The sequence below is a fragment of the Melospiza melodia genome, chromosome 26, assembly GCF_035770615.1.
Source record: "Melospiza melodia melodia isolate bMelMel2 chromosome 26, bMelMel2.pri, whole genome shotgun sequence".
NCBI lineage: Eukaryota > Metazoa > Chordata > Aves > Passeriformes > Passerellidae > Melospiza > Melospiza melodia.
The window spans coordinates 5682321-5697530 of record NC_086219.1 but is presented as its reverse complement, the minus strand read 5'-3'; the positions used below and the strand labels follow the sequence as shown (position 1 = coordinate 5697530).

At 48.6% G+C, this 15210-nt stretch overlaps 1 protein-coding gene across 2 annotated transcripts in view; it reads right to left on the bottom strand.

Moving 5' to 3' along the window:
* EIF4G3 (eukaryotic translation initiation factor 4 gamma 3) overlaps window positions 1-15210 on the bottom strand; it is a 147538-nt gene that overhangs the window by 21479 nt on the left and 110849 nt on the right. For both annotated transcript variants that reach the window (XM_063176922.1, XM_063176923.1), the window contains 8 exons: window positions 12129-12286; window positions 10911-11036; window positions 9736-9846; window positions 5920-6090; window positions 4784-4981; window positions 3825-3971; window positions 2537-2773; window positions 386-490 (listed from right to left, as the gene is read on the bottom strand). In XM_063176922.1, the coding sequence (XP_063032992.1) occupies window positions 386-490; window positions 2537-2773; window positions 3825-3971; window positions 4784-4981; window positions 5920-6090; window positions 9736-9846; window positions 10911-11036; window positions 12129-12286 (1253 nt within the window). The remainder of the gene's footprint in view (window positions 1-385; window positions 491-2536; window positions 2774-3824; window positions 3972-4783; window positions 4982-5919; window positions 6091-9735; window positions 9847-10910; window positions 11037-12128; window positions 12287-15210) is intronic.

The following is a 15210-nucleotide window of genomic DNA, read 5'->3' as shown; positions in this document are numbered from 1 at the left end:
GATGTGGAAGGGAACGTGACAGACTGGCATGGGAGCTGCAGGACAGAGAGCCCCAGGAAGAGCTCAGAGCCCTTCCAGGGCCTAAAGGGGCTCCAGGAGAGCTGGAGAGGGGCTGGGGACACAGGGAATGGCTTCCCACTGCAAGAGGGCAGGGTCAGATGGGATTTTGAGAATTAGGAATTGTTCCCTGTGAGGATGGGCAGCCCTGGCAGCTGTGGCTGCCCCTGGATCCCTGGCAGTGCCCAAGGCCAGGCTGGACAGGGCTGGGGCAGTGGAAGTGTCCTTGCCATGGCAGGGAGTGGAATGAGATGATCCTTGAGGTTCCTTCCAAGCCAGACCAGCCACCCATGATTTCACACTTCTACTCACTGGAGCTGGCACCTACCAGCCTTAGGTCTATTACATCCTGAAGCATGAACCGAATCCTTGAGGAGGTTTTCCTCTCTTTCACAATCTTCTCCATCTGATTAAAATACTGGTCCATGCGGGGCTAGACAAGAAAAAACATCAGCAGCATCATCAGTTGTGGAGGAAAATGAAAACATTCCCTGGAGAGGCACCCAGCAGGTTCTGCACTCTGGGATTTCTGTGCTGGAAACATCAGGGCTGCTCCCCAGAGAGGAGAGTGCTGGGTCCTGTACACTCTTCCAGGGTGGATTTGAGGGTGCACAGGGCAGCACCTGCAGGAGATGAGGCACAATTCTGCAGGCACACACTTCTCTGGGTTTTTAATTACATTTTCTCTGCGTTTTTAATTACACAAACCATCTACACCCTCTGCACGTACATCATAAACATTATATCCATTAAAAATATATCTCAATCTGAGCTTCCAGATTGATATATCAATCAAATATCTCAAATTTGGAAGATCCAAATCAGCTGTGTGCTCACCTCAGCCCAAGAAAAACTGGCTCAGGAAACAAAATGGGTACAAAACCAGCCTAAGACACATCATTCCATGGTTTATTCCCTGAGCTGAGCCAGGCCAGACTGAGCAGCAGCTCTGGGTCTCTCTGCAAGAACAGTTTAATGGGCTTGGCTGGGGGAAAAACCCCACAAACTCCTCATCCAGAAAATTGTGATGTGGTGGAATCCCAATAGGTTCACACTAAGACATGAATTGGGATCAGCAGAGAAGCTCCTGTTAGGTCTAAATTTGGCTCACCAAGCTCTAAAAAGGCTTTTTCTCAAATTAAGCCTTCTTAATTTTGTTGTTTCAAACAAGAGTTTCAGAGCAGTTTTCTACCATGTTTCCAACTCTCTTCACTGAAAACCAGCTAAATCCTTGTTCTTGTAGTTAAAGAAACAAGAAAAAATCCATTAAAATTTGTGTCTGGCCTTGCCTTGGAAACTTCCAGTTGTTATTTCCAAAGTTAGGCATGATGGGGAAATATTTCCAATGGACTTTGTTTAGAAGTTTTAATTAAAACTATGACTAACAGTTCAGTTTCAATAAAAACACATAATAAAATGTCTACCCCATTAAGAAGGATTCTGTCAGTACTGACAGAAATAACCAATCCCAAGGGCAGGACAGAGACCTCTGGAATTGCTCCCTTGCCCTGCCATGCCCCAGCTCGAGGGGGCAGAACCAGCAGAACACCAAAATGTTGCTTTTAGAGTGCTCCAAAAATCCAAACCAGCACCCAGGCCTCATCCAGCCTGGAAGTCAGACCTGGTTTTCCTCCCAAAGCACACAGAGAAACTGAATCTCACTCACAGCACAGGGACTGCTGATAAACCCTGCTGGTTTGGTCACTGCTCACAGAACAGCCTGGGAAATTCCTTCCCCTGAGGCTCAGGACTGATCTGCTGCAATCCCTGAGATGCTGAGTGCAGAGGGAACTCCCTGCCCAGGGCAGCTGAACACAATTAGCTCTGTTTGTTTCCAGAGCCCAGTCCCACTGATTCCTGGCAAAAGCCTCGAGTTGTTCATCCCAAGGCTGGTTTTTGTGAAGGAGCAGCAGAGTGTCTGTGCCAAGAGAAGCTCTTGGAGTGCTCTGTGCTGCAGATATATTTGCTGGAAAAGGGAGAAGGAGGATGCAGAACAGCTGCCACATCCCAGCACATCTGGAGGCAAGGATGACACAAAACACAGGCACCCCCAAGGCTCAGGTGGGGTTTGGACTGGTTAATGAGGGTGTTGCAGATTTAACCTGAACAACACATTTCACGGTGGCTTTTGTAGGTAACATAAACCTTGACCTGGAAATAATGTTTTGGGAGCTACAAAGGAAGAGGGACATTCAACTTGGAAAAAGGAAACGTTGAGCATTTCTGGGCTGTGTGTTTGGATAAAATCTTTGGAAATAACAACTGTAGAACACAGCTGAAAATGATACAGAATCTATGACAGAGCAGGGAGCGAGGCCAGGTCATGACGAAACATCCACAGAGGAGTGGATGATTTCCTCATGCCATATGGAAATTCCTGAAGAAAAAAAACAAATCTTCAAACAAAAACACTCCACACCCATTTTTCCAGCTCTGCTCTCCCAGAGAACCTCATCCCTCGCTCCCATTCCTGCCCCACCTTTGCCTTCTCAAAGTCCAGGTCCTTGCCAATGGTCGTGAGCAGGCGGCAAAGGCACTCGAGGGACTCCTCGTCGTGGTTCTTCAGCAGCTTCACCACGCAGTCGTGCATGATGGCCTCAGTCAGCATCTTCAGCTTGAAGAGTTCACCAATGAATTTGATGTTCCCGATGGATCTCCGCCGGGCTTTGTCCTTGGCCTCCTCCAGCTCGTCGTGGAGCCGTGTCTTCTCCTCTGGCTGCAAAACAGGAAAACAGCTCTGCAAAACCACGTTCCCAGTGCACAGAACTCTGTGAAAGATCCAGTTTTATGAAGAGGACCTTCATATGAAATTGACACAAAAAAGAGGAAGCTGACTGAGTAGCAGTCACATATATTTGGTATTATGAGATATTTTAAAAACTCTCATCCCTTGGTCACTTTTATTACAAAGGTAGATTATATATGGATTTATGTTGGACTCAAGCTTGGGAGCAGCCACAGGTTTGGTGGTGGGGATGTTCAGCAGCTTCTGGGCATAATTCTCATATGGAGGAAGGCTAAATGACAATTATCTCCTGGTTTCCTTGTACAGGGATGAGGGAGGGCTTCAGCCCTCTGTCTCAAGTTCCATTAGGCTAAAACCTTCATGAATTTTTGTTGAAGAACTTTGCAGTTAAGCACAAGTGGTCACCTCCTCCCTCCCCTCCCTTCTGCTTTCATAGACACTGTTCTCTCTTTTACTCCTAAAGCCCAGAAAGATGCTGGGATAAACCTGTGACGGTGTCACAGGGGTCTCAGGTTGAGGGAAGAGATGAGGATCTGACTCCGTTTCAGAAGGCTTGATTTATTATTTTATGATATATATTACATTAAAACATACTAAAAGAATAGAAGAAAGGATTTCATCACAAGGCTAGCTAAGAATAGAAAAAGAAGGAATCATAACAAAGGCTTGTGTCTCTGACAGAGTCTCAGCCAGCTGACTGTGATTGGCCATTAATTAGAAACAACCAACATGGGCCAATCACAGATGCACCTGTTGCATTCCACAGCAGCAGATAATCAATGTTTACATTTTGTTCCTGAGGCCTCTCAGCTTCTCAGGAGGAAAAATCCTAAGGAAAGGATTTTTCATAAAAATGTCTGTGACATAAACCCACTGTCAAGGCAAGTATTTTTTATTATGCTCAGACAAAGTGACAGAATGAAAGTCTCAACTCCAAAATCCCCCCAAATTAACTGCTGTTTCAAAAGGAAATAATTTTCTGAGGGAGCTCTGAGAACTTAGGGAGAAAAACACCACTTACAGTGGTGGCAGCTTCGAGTTCTTTCTGCTTCTTTTCAAAGACATCATCGTCAGCCTTGTCCTTTTCAAATTCCTTCTGGCAGCGATTTAACAGCAACTTACGGAAATTTACTGTGCTCCCAGGTTTGTCTGCCATGGGCACTTTCAGCTGGAGTGAGAAGGAAAAAAACATCAGCAGAAATAGGGATAAACTCCACAGAGGAGGGGTCATCCACAACAATTTATTTTGCTCTTCATGTTGAGCTGCATGGCTCTGCAAGGCTGTGAAAGTAAAGCCTCACATCAGGATTTCCAGTGGAGTTTCACATTGCAGATGTAAAGTCACACTCCAAACTTGGCTGACACCACCTCTGCCCGGGGATGAATTACATTTCCATCCGTATGATCCCTTAAAAACACCCTCTGCTTGAAAACACTCCTGTTCTGTGCTGGGGGCTTAAGCCATATTCCTTCCCTAGGGAAGGAGGGAAAAAGGGGCTCTTTTGTCCCAAATTCACCATCTGAGAATTATCTGTGCAAAGCCTGGCTCATCCTGGGCTCCCTTGGAACTGACAGACACAGAAGGGTGGGCAGGCCCTGGCACAGGGTGCCCAGAGCAGCTGTGGTTGCCCACCCCAGAAGTGTCCAAGGCCAGGTTGGATGAGGCTTGGATCAACCTGGGATGGTGGAAGTTGTCCCTGCCCATGGCAGGGGGTGGAATGAGAAGAGCTCTAAGCTCCCTTTCCTGCCTATGCTGTTCCATGCTTCTGTGACTCCATGAACTTCCCAGACTCATCTTGCAACCAGGTGGAGCAAGGAGTCCTCAACTCCCAACAACTGCTCCAAATCCCTCTCCCTTGGGCCTGGCCAACATAAAAACTCCACATTAATTATTCCCACTCACACTCAGGAGCTACCACTCTGCTCTCTGCAGTTTCTGTGGCTGCCCCTGAGCCCAGGGCAGCTGCTGTCCCCTCTTACCGTCACCAGGCAGCGGCACATGTTGGCGTAGGCCACGGAGAAGCTGGGCTCGTCGATGGCCTTCTCAAAGACCAGGTCAATGACTCCCTTCAGCCTCTCCTCCGTGTCCACCGTCAGGTCTGTCACCTGCTTCATCAGCTGGTTGAACATCTGGGGTGTCAGCTTGTTCAAGATGCTTCGTACCTTGCGGAACAGCTCCTGAGGGACACAAACGCCGCAGGCTCAGCACAGCTGGTGCAGGTGGAGCTCAGGAAGGAGCCTGGATGCTTCCCACAGGGGAATGGAGACACCCTGGAGGAATGTCTGGGAAGCTGAGTGACACACCACAGGTTTCTGCACAGCCCAACCCCACTCCTCACTTGGCTACCAAAGACCAAGACTACAGGGAGGAGTTCTGGGAACACCCAAGGGCTTTTGTCAAGTGCAACAAATCCCTTCCTCTCAGAAATACTCTTCTTTACATCAGTTTAATCCATGAGATATAAATTAACAGGGAGTGGCCTCTATCTCCTTCAGCCAGAGGTAACCAACCTCTGCTATAATTCACTTGAAGGTATTTATTTTTCCCTATCCAGGATGATAATGAGGCCAACAATGCCACCATTAGCTCCAAGAACAGAATTCCAGTGTCCTTCAAGACCATTCCAACTTGTCCTACAAATTACAAGCTTGGCCACCAGACAAACACCTCCTCCCAGAGCAAGTGCCCCGTGGAGGAGAGGAGGGGGAGAAGGACAGAGGCAGCTCCAGACAGCACTGTTGGGCTGGGCAGGACCAACTGAGGGATTTCACAGAGGAACCTCAGTCTTGCTGAGGATTCAGGGAAGAAATGTGGTCTAAAAGGAGATGAAAACTAAGTTCTGTGCTGGGAATGTAATGCTCTTTGCTTTAGAACAGAGACAGAAATATTCCAGTAAAACAGCAGTAGGGAAGCAATCCTGCAAGAGAGACAGGAGCTTGGGTGGTGTTCTCTGCTTAATATACAGGACTGGCATTTAAACAAGAATAAACATACAAAAATACCATCAGATAGGGGAAAACTGGGATTGCCCTTTTTCACTGTCTGATACAAAAGGGAAGACAACTTTTCATTACCTGGGGCAGCTGATGCACCTCAGACCTGCTGATGCTCTCACCTGGGTTTTGACATTTTCTGGGTCCTCAGTTTGGTTTTCCCTCTTCAAGCTCGGCTTCCAGGCGTTCTCTGCCTTCTTCAGGTGCACATCCTCCTTCACACACACAGTGATGATCTTCCTGGGCTCCCTCCTCTGGCCAGGCTGAGATCTCCTCGGTCCAACATTCAACAACTAGGACAAAAACATTCCTTATTATATCCCACTTGAGGCTGGGTAACACATCCAGGGCAAGCACCAACACCCACTGACGGCAGTGCTGACCACCAGCACGTCCTGCTGGGACACCAGGAGTCCCTGTGACCCAGCACTGCTCCAGGCTGCTCACAGGGAACATGGAGACACCCAACACATTCCTCTGGGCAGCTCCTCCCAGCAGGGAGATTGGGTTTGACTCTGCCTACACAACCTACATAACCCAGCTGTGCTCTGGGTGCTGCTACAGGGGGCAGAACTGACTCCAACTGGCCAAAAATGCTTTTTGGGATCAGAAACTGCATAACTGAGGCATCACAGCAAGGTGTGCAAGAATTCAGCCCTTACAGGTGTATTTCATGCCATCCCAAGCACTTAGACGATGAGAAACTGGCAGCTCTGCCAGAAATGTTGTTTTACTGGGGACTGCTTCCAACAAAGCCATTTTGAGATGGGAATTACATAAAACACAGTGAAGGAGTATCACTGCAACTCCTGGACATGAAAAATATGGATCCTAACAGATATGGGACAAACTCTGGGTGGTTTCACAGAAGAAAGGGAATCAGGGTGCTTTGGAACTTCCTGAGCACCTCTGCAATCCTGTGTGCTGTGATGCTCCTCCTGAACAGGCACAAGACCTGCCACAGCTGGGGAGTTTTTCACCACATGTACAAGTGGTGGGGCACAAGACACCCCCAAACCTCCTCTTCACCATCTGATTAAGGACTAAAGGTACCAGGTGCTATTGGGAGGCTGCTCTTCCCCCATGCTCCTTCACTGGTCTGAACTCATTTATCACAAATTGTCAACCTCAAGTACAAATTAAAGCAGCAAAACTCCATTATCAAACCTGGTCCTTCCCACAGCAGTAATTAATCTGCTCAGCAGCCACTCATGGAAGATGGGCCATTTCAAAGACTGCTTTGTTCAACAAAGGGATTCAACAAGCATCAAAAAGGCCACTGCAGTTACTTGAAGAGCCTCAGTGAATAGGAGGAAAGAGCTCTTGGCTGGTGCCTCTTATGTCATACATCAGCCACAAACCCGGATTTGTAGTTATTGAAAGGCAAAATTCTTCTCAAAGGCAGGAGGGAGTTGAACCACTTGCCTTTGACAAGGTAAATGTGTGCAAATGAGCAGGATCACCAGCAGGGCTGGAGCTCTGGTTTGGGATAACAGCAGCAGAGGAAGATGTTGTCAGAAGACAACACCTCACCCTGAGGAGTGACTGCTCCCATGGTGCCTGGGAGAGGGCTCCAAGGGCCAGGGTGTCACTGGGCTCCCCCCAGCTTACAAAGACCCCTGTTCACATCCCCTGCCACGCACAGAAATAGCCCAGCAGATTATTCCAACTGCACAGGGCACAAGGCCCATGAATGCTGTAATCACAGAATCATTTATCTTGGAAAAGAGCTCCAAGATCATCAAGTCCAACCACTTGTAGCACAACCACACCAGCTGCTCATTGTTGACTCCTCACTGATCACTCCTGAGGAGTCAACAGTGGAACAGGGAGCCTTCAGGAGTTTCTGTGTGTCAGACACCTTCCTAAAGCAGACACTGATCCCTCCTGTGTCCCACCCTGAGCCCTGAGTGACACCAGTGTGGCTCAGCAAGGCCTGGCAGCAGCCCTGCCTTCACCCAGCACCTCTGGTGTTACACAGCTCTGCTGCCCAGGCTCTGACCACGCTGCCCACGTGCAGAGAAGAGACTTCCCTCCAGCTGAAGGAGCAGACAATGGTGCCACAGAAACTGACTGGGCACAGCCACGTGTGCCAGAGCTCAGCACACACCTCCTGCCCACAGACAGCTCTGGAATCAGAGCCAGGCTGCAGCGTGCCCTGAAACCCCAAACCTTTGAGCTCATCCCCCCCAGAACAGGGGCAAAGCCAAGGAGAAGTGACCTGCAGCCACCCCATGTCCTGCACAGAGGCAGCTCTGGTGTGAAGGACCCCCCAGACACTCCAGGCTGTGACACACGGGCACGGAGTCGCAGAGGCGGCGCTTCCTCGGGCACGGGTCCATGCAAAGGTTCCTGTGCAGCAAACACCCACCCACCCCTGAGGGAGGTGACTCCCTTGGACAACTGAGGGGTGCACAGAGCCCCAGTGTGTCACCTGTCACCTCCTCACATCCAGCTGCCTTTGAGCCCTTTCAAGCATCAACACAACGACGACTTTCTTTGATATGGTATGTTTTTAATATCTGTGAATAAACTCAGTTCAAACTGTGTGATTAGGTTTTTAATCAGTGAATAGAAGCTTCCTTTGAAGATGTAATAACAAATTAGAAGGATCTAACTTTTAAGAGAAATGGTCTAGGGGTCTGGGGTTTTTGGCTCCAGATTTCTACAGCAACTTCAAGAGGTGCCTGAGCTCAGGCCTGGCTTCCTGTAAATAATGATGGTTCTGGAGCATGGGACAAGTACCAGGTGCTCCTGCATTAATCTGAATGACCTCTTTTCCAGAGGAAGACACAGGGAAGGAAAGCAGGAAGACAAAGGTACAAACTCCTGCAGAGGAGCCAAAGGCTCACAGCAGCACAGACTGGCCTGGTGCTCCCACCCAGGCTGCAAGTCATGGAAATACTTTAGAAACCATCCAAGGAATTAAGGAAGTGCTTCTCTCTCTATAAGAGGCTTTGAATGCAGACAGTGAAATTGATCTTCCATGGTGGGAGGGGTTGTTCCTCCCAGGAACAGGAACTGAGGCGATTTCAGTTTCCATCACCTCTCAGGAAGGACAAAGCCAACGCAGCCTGTGCACCGACGGACCCGTCTGCTCCAGCCCCACATCTCTGAGTTTGCATCTCCTCACCTGCCACGCTCACCTAACCCTGCCTACACCACAGAGCCTTCCCAGCTGCACCCTGTCCTGTGCAGCTCCACCCCGCTGTCTGACACAACACTGGTTAGTGGCAGAGACAGTCATAAAAAACACGTTCAAGCAAAAAGAGGGAAACAAAGACAAAAGCCAAAGAAGCGAAACAAAAGACGCTCAACGTGCCGGAAGCGGTTAGCGCTGAGCTGCTCCACGTTACTGGGGCAAGGAAGAGGCAGTGGATGGATGGTTGATGGCATGGCCTGTGCACAGGTGGGATGGCTGGGGACAGGCAGCACACGCAGGGGTGGCCATGCTCACGAGAGGGAACGTCTGCCACTGCTGGGCTCAGAACCCTCTGATCCTACAACCGCCGGCGTCGAGGACAGGCTGGTTAAACCACGGCACCTTCCAGCCCTCCTCCAGAACAAGGCAAGGAGAGGCTCTGCTCTGCAAAGGCGCAAATGTAAGATGTATGTTACGTGCTGAATGCTCCAAATGAACGGGGTAAGCGGGACTTACCTTTTCTCCCCCTTTCCACAGGTCTGCAAAGTGCAGACCCTCGCGGATCCCGCTCGGGCCAACGTCCCAGCATGCCCTCAGCTGGTGATGTCCCACCCACCACTGAAGACTGCCTAGAGGGGTACAACGCAAGTCTTGTTTCGTTTTTTTTTTAAACAAGGTTGCACCTTTTTGTAAAGTTTTCTGCCAGTCGTTCTTTATCAACGGTGGGTGTTGGGGAAAAAAGGCAACTCTACAAAAAGGTGCAAAGGCTGGGGGGAGAGGGGGGGATTTGGCTTACCCCTATCGGCAGGTTCCTCAATGGTGGGTGAGGCGAGACCAAGAGAGGGCATGATGGGGGCCCGCACCGAGCCAGGGAGGGCAATCCAGGGGTGCTCTGCACTTTGCAGGCCTGCGGAGAGACAAAGAGCGACAGCGGCGTTACGCGGGCGCCGCAGGGCTCGGGACACTCAGCGCTGACGGGACAGGAGGGAGGCACCACAGTGCGGCCCAAACGCGGCCAACACCGCGACCTCGCCGGGTTCTGCAGACCAGGTGGTGCTCCAAGAGAAACTGTGGCACCCAGGCAACTCCAGGACACAGGGGTGCACCCCCGAACTGAGGCACTGGCCACGAGGCTGCTTCCAAACCAGAGCTATTGCATTGACCCAAAAGCGCTGGGTTTGACTCCTGGAAATCTGCACACTTGGAAGTTGGGGTGATTCGGGGAACTCTTCTGGAACCAGCAGATTTGAAAGCTCCACGATGGCTGTGTCGTTAGACACATCCAGATGGACACAGCAGAAGCAGCTCAACAGCTGAAAATAAGTGATTGTCCCTAATGGTGGCAGCGTCCTCCTCCAGTAGCATTGACTGGGGGCACCTGTGCCCCAGGAAAAGACATGGCAGAGGCATGAGTGAAGAACTCACAGGGGGATTTCAGAGGGTGGACAAAGCCAGACACAGGGAGAAGAAGGGAAAATGGAAGAAAAGCAGCAGAAAAGTGGAAAAACAAGGAATGAAGTGACCAAAGCAACATGTGGAAGCACAGAGAAAGCAGGAACACACAGGTGCTGGCTGGATTTAGTTTGTTAGTAAAATCTCTTTGCTCTGGGGGTGTTTTGCAGCACAGCCCCCAGGGTTGTGACGCTGACGCCGGGTCTGTTGTACGACGAACGCACGACCGCGCACGCAACTGCCGGGTCCTGGTGTGGAAACGCTTCCACCTCTCCCACAGGGAAACAGGAAGGAGACAAACCCTTCCCAAACAACAGCTCCCCGTGACAAACATCCACAACCGTTCCCAATTCCCCCACATTTTGTCCACCAAGCAAACATCACCCCTGCATTCATCCCGACAGAACCAGAACCACCGGCGCATTGCAAGAGGCCCAAAAGCAAACATGAGCCCCACTGAGGAGGGACTTCATCAGTGTTAGGGCCAGCTTTGAAATGAGCAAGTTGGGGTAAACTCACACTTCCAGACACGTTTCTTCCCCCGGGGGCTTGCCTCCCAAAATCAGCAAAGGCTGGCGTGAAGTCGGGGCCTCGTGGCAGGATCCGGGGGTCCAGAGTCCTCAGCGGCAGCTTGGGCTGACTGACCTGTGCCACGAGCAGAGCACACACACAGGAATGCTCAGCCCATGCAATCCACACACAGCATCTGCTAAAGCATGGCAGTCATTCCTAACAGCCAAATTAACAAACTGCTCAAGTTTTAGGCATCCGCACTCGTGCTAAAAATAAGTATTTAATTTAAAACATCATTCATTCATAAAATATATTAATTTAAAACATATCTTTAGGAGACTATTGAGGAAACAGGTGGAGCTCAGAAATATTTAAAGGATTATGGAGGATAAAATCATAGTAACACAGGCCTGTCTTGGTTCAGGAGCATGAAACTGCCACCTTCCCTCAAAGCAATGGCTTTTGTGCCAACATGAGAGATGGGCAACTGAGCCCAGGAAGCTCAAACACAGAACAGTGAGAAACAATCATGGGAAAGCAGAACGTAGATGAAATAATTTTGGCAATAAAGCTGCATTTTACAATTTGCCTGGGTATGAAACCCAGAGTGGAAATGTTTCTGCACACCCACATCCCTGAGTCTCAAGAGTGAGGCTGTCGTGGCTCCATCAAAGCCAAGGAACTCTCCAGCTCTCTGTGAGAGCAGAACGAGGCCTTGGTGTCAGCACTCAGAAATCCCAAGTGTTTCACTAAGCCCAGACCTCCAGCTCTGAGATGAAGCTGGAGAAAAATCCCAAAACTGCCCCAGAATGGAGTTCTTAAAGATCTTTTATTAGATCAGCTTACAAATAGTGAAGAAACTGCTTCAGATCAAAAACAGTTTGCCCAAAAGCTTCTCTCTGCTTTTTAATTGATCTAATAGATCAATTAACTGATCTAACAGAAGCCACTGCCTCTCCATCCAGCCTTGCTTGGATCCTCAGCTCTTCATGGCTGGGTAATTTTAAATTTTAATAACATCCTGGTATAACTTAATCTAGATAAAGACTATCAAAAATGCTTCAGTTTTTAATCATCTGTGCACATTCATCAGGCACCAACACCTCTATATGTAGAATTTTGAGATGAGACCAACTATTCCCACTTCCCACTAAAACCTGGCATGGAAATGGATCAGGAATGAGGCACTATGGATCTTTATTTCTATCAAAACCCTGCACATACCTGTTTTATGGGCTCTCCTCTCACCTTGTCGAGCACCACGTCGCTGATGGGAGGCAGCCCCTCGGGTTTCTGGATGCAGGCAGGCATGAACTGGATGTCCAGCAGGAACTCCCGGTCGTATTGCTTCTTCCCCTCGGGGTCCAGGGGCTTCCACTGCTCTATAGGGAGAGAAATCCCTGAGAGTCACAGCAAACAAACCCCCTGCTCACCCAGATGTGGTCCTGGTAAACCCAAAGGGATGAGGGTGCTGCACCAGCCTGGGATGTTTCAATTTAATTTGATTTTCATTTTGAAGGGAGAGAGGAGGGCAACACGTGAAACATTAAAGGGACATGAACAAGAGCCAGGTCCAACTCCACCCAGGTCAGGGCACTAATTCCAGTTCTAACCCATGTATGTAACTTTGACTTCTGCTCTCCTGTGGGATATGGTAGAATGGGGACAATTCCCTGTTTCTGTGTGAAAATGCAGAAGTTAAAGGGGTTTGTCTGGTGTAAAAGGAAGTCATAAACATGAAGTCAAGGAGAGCAGAGCATGGAACAAAAACACCCTCTGAAAATGTGAAACCATGAACTGTGAACAATCCTGGCTGGAAATAACAAGCAGAAACAGGAGAAGCCACAACACAGGCCATGATCTGGGAACTACAACTTTCCACCTGTTTTACATTGAGCTTTTTGGGTGTGGAGGATCCTGCCTGGTGCAAATCACAGCATAAACCTCCAGCCACTTTAGCACAAGGTAAGTCAGCCTCTGGTGGTCTGGAGATGGGATTTTCAGCACTGGCCACACAGTTTGTTTGAAATTAGGGAAGAAAACATGTTTTATCTGAAGGAAAACATCTGTATGAGATGCTACCTTTGGAGCTCCTTCATGCCAGACTGCATTACTCAGCACTCATCAGCCCTTCAGGTATTTATTATTCCCTTTTTTCATTCCCTGAGCCCTGGCTTTGGATCTCTGGGATCTCACCATCTGCACCCCTGCAGAGGCCACAAGCAGGGACTTACTCCAATGATGGGTTTTAAAAACTGGGAATGAAAATACACAGAAGTGAGTGCAAACTTTAGCTCTTCATGCAGTTTTATCTCCACAGAGCTTCAGGATCCAGGGGTGCAGAAATGGCTTAGCTGGATCCTGGCTGCAATTCCTGGCCTGCCCACTGTACCTGTCATTTACCATGGAAAAGCTCCACCACAACAACAAGTTTAGGTGTAGTTTCCTTCTCCTGGAAAGCTCTCAATGAGCTGTTTGAATGTGAACAGCAGCTGGGCAGCATCACAGGAAGGATCCCCCATGCAGGAAGAGACAGGGATGAAACACACAATTCCTCCAAAGGCAGAAATTCCCCTTTCTCAGAAGAGTAGAGCTGAAATTGAGGACTGTTGCACAAGTCTGATGTATGATGCTTTCCCAGGGATCCATCCAACCCTTCCAGCTGAGTGAAAGGACAGCTGGACACAACTGGGATTGTTCTGACTGCACCAGCTGATGAATTATGGATTAACTTCAGGAGTGGCCAATGAACTGCTCAGGTACCCTGAGTGTGATGAGCTATCAAGAGGCCTCTGTGTTTTCCCCTTGCAATATAACTGTGCTGAATTAATAAAACCAAAGCAATTGAGGTCTTTGTCAGAACAAAGTGGTGCACAAATAACCACTGCAGTGGAGTCCCTTAATGGTGGTGCTCCTTGTCCACCAGGTCCTCCAGGTCCTTCTGTATTATTATTATTCTCTTTAATTTCTGGGCTCCTAAAAAATGACTACTTTATTTGGAGGGAGCTTCACTTAAATAAGAAATTGCTTAAAAATCGGGAGCAACTGAGAAATTGGTCTCAAGTTCTCTCCAAATGAGGTGGATTAATTGAGGTTCAGGTCTATAAATTACAAAATCTTCATAAATAACAAAAAGGTTAGGTCTTCATAAATAACAAAAATGCTCTATAGATATCCTATACCCTAATCAATGGGACTGAGCTGGGCAGTGCCTGGATCCAAAACCACAAACTTTTTCTTTTCCTTACTTTTGTAGAAATCCAAAGATCCATGCAATTGTTTAGCCAGGAAATTAAATCTTTATGAACACACACATTTGTATTTAGGACCCAATGAGCACTTTCATTTCTTATTTAACCACCTCTTATTTCAGAAGTATATTGGTTTCTGTGAAATTTTTTGGATAGTTTCCAGCTGTCAATCACACAGGAATCAACTCTCTGTCATTTCCACGGTGCTGTAGCCAGCATCCAAATGCACAAAAATGTCAAGGAATTCATGATTTTCTCTTCTCAGCGAGACAAAAACCATTTTGCCCTTGTCCTAGGGTGATGTTATGATGCTTGTATCCCCATTTGTGTGTTCTGTTGATGCTGGATATGTTCTGTGCCTTCAAGACTGGCTCTGAAGAGCGAATGGTTTGGTTTGGTTTTGTTATCCGCTGCTCCCCCACAGCTGGTGGGACACAGAGATGGGGCAGTACATGGTGCTGCTTTTGCTTTTTGCTTGGATTTTTGCTTTACTCTTGCTTTTTGCTTCTGCTCATTAGTTAGTTTAGCTAAACAGTCTGATTTTTCCCTGGACTGTTTCTCCTTTCCTTTTTTTGGACCTACTCAAACCTGCTCTGGACTGGGATCTGGGAACACTGAGAGTTTGCACCTTGTGCAGCAGCCATCCCCAGTGCTGGAGGGACTGATAACAGAGTGACCACCCCCAAGAGAGACTTTCTGAATTTGTCATCTTTTTTTCAGAGCAGTGACAGAGTGGTGGCACCTGGTATTGTTCATTTTGTGTGCTGGGGGGTGCTGTGCCTGTTAAATAAACAGGTTCTTTCTACTTCTCTCCAAAGAATCCTTCCTGAACCAGTTGGAGGGAGGGGCTGTGTGGATTTGCTTTCTGGAGGTCCCCCCTTTTGGAGGTTTTATCCCAAGTCTGCCCTAAACCAGGACACCCTTTTCCCCACGGAAGATCTCTGAGGGCCTGCTGGGTTGCAGATCTCGGCAGAGCTGACACAGTGCACACCAAATCCATAGGGCTGGCACTCGGGGTGGCAGCAGCCCTGGCAGGGGCAGGCAGAGCAGCAGCA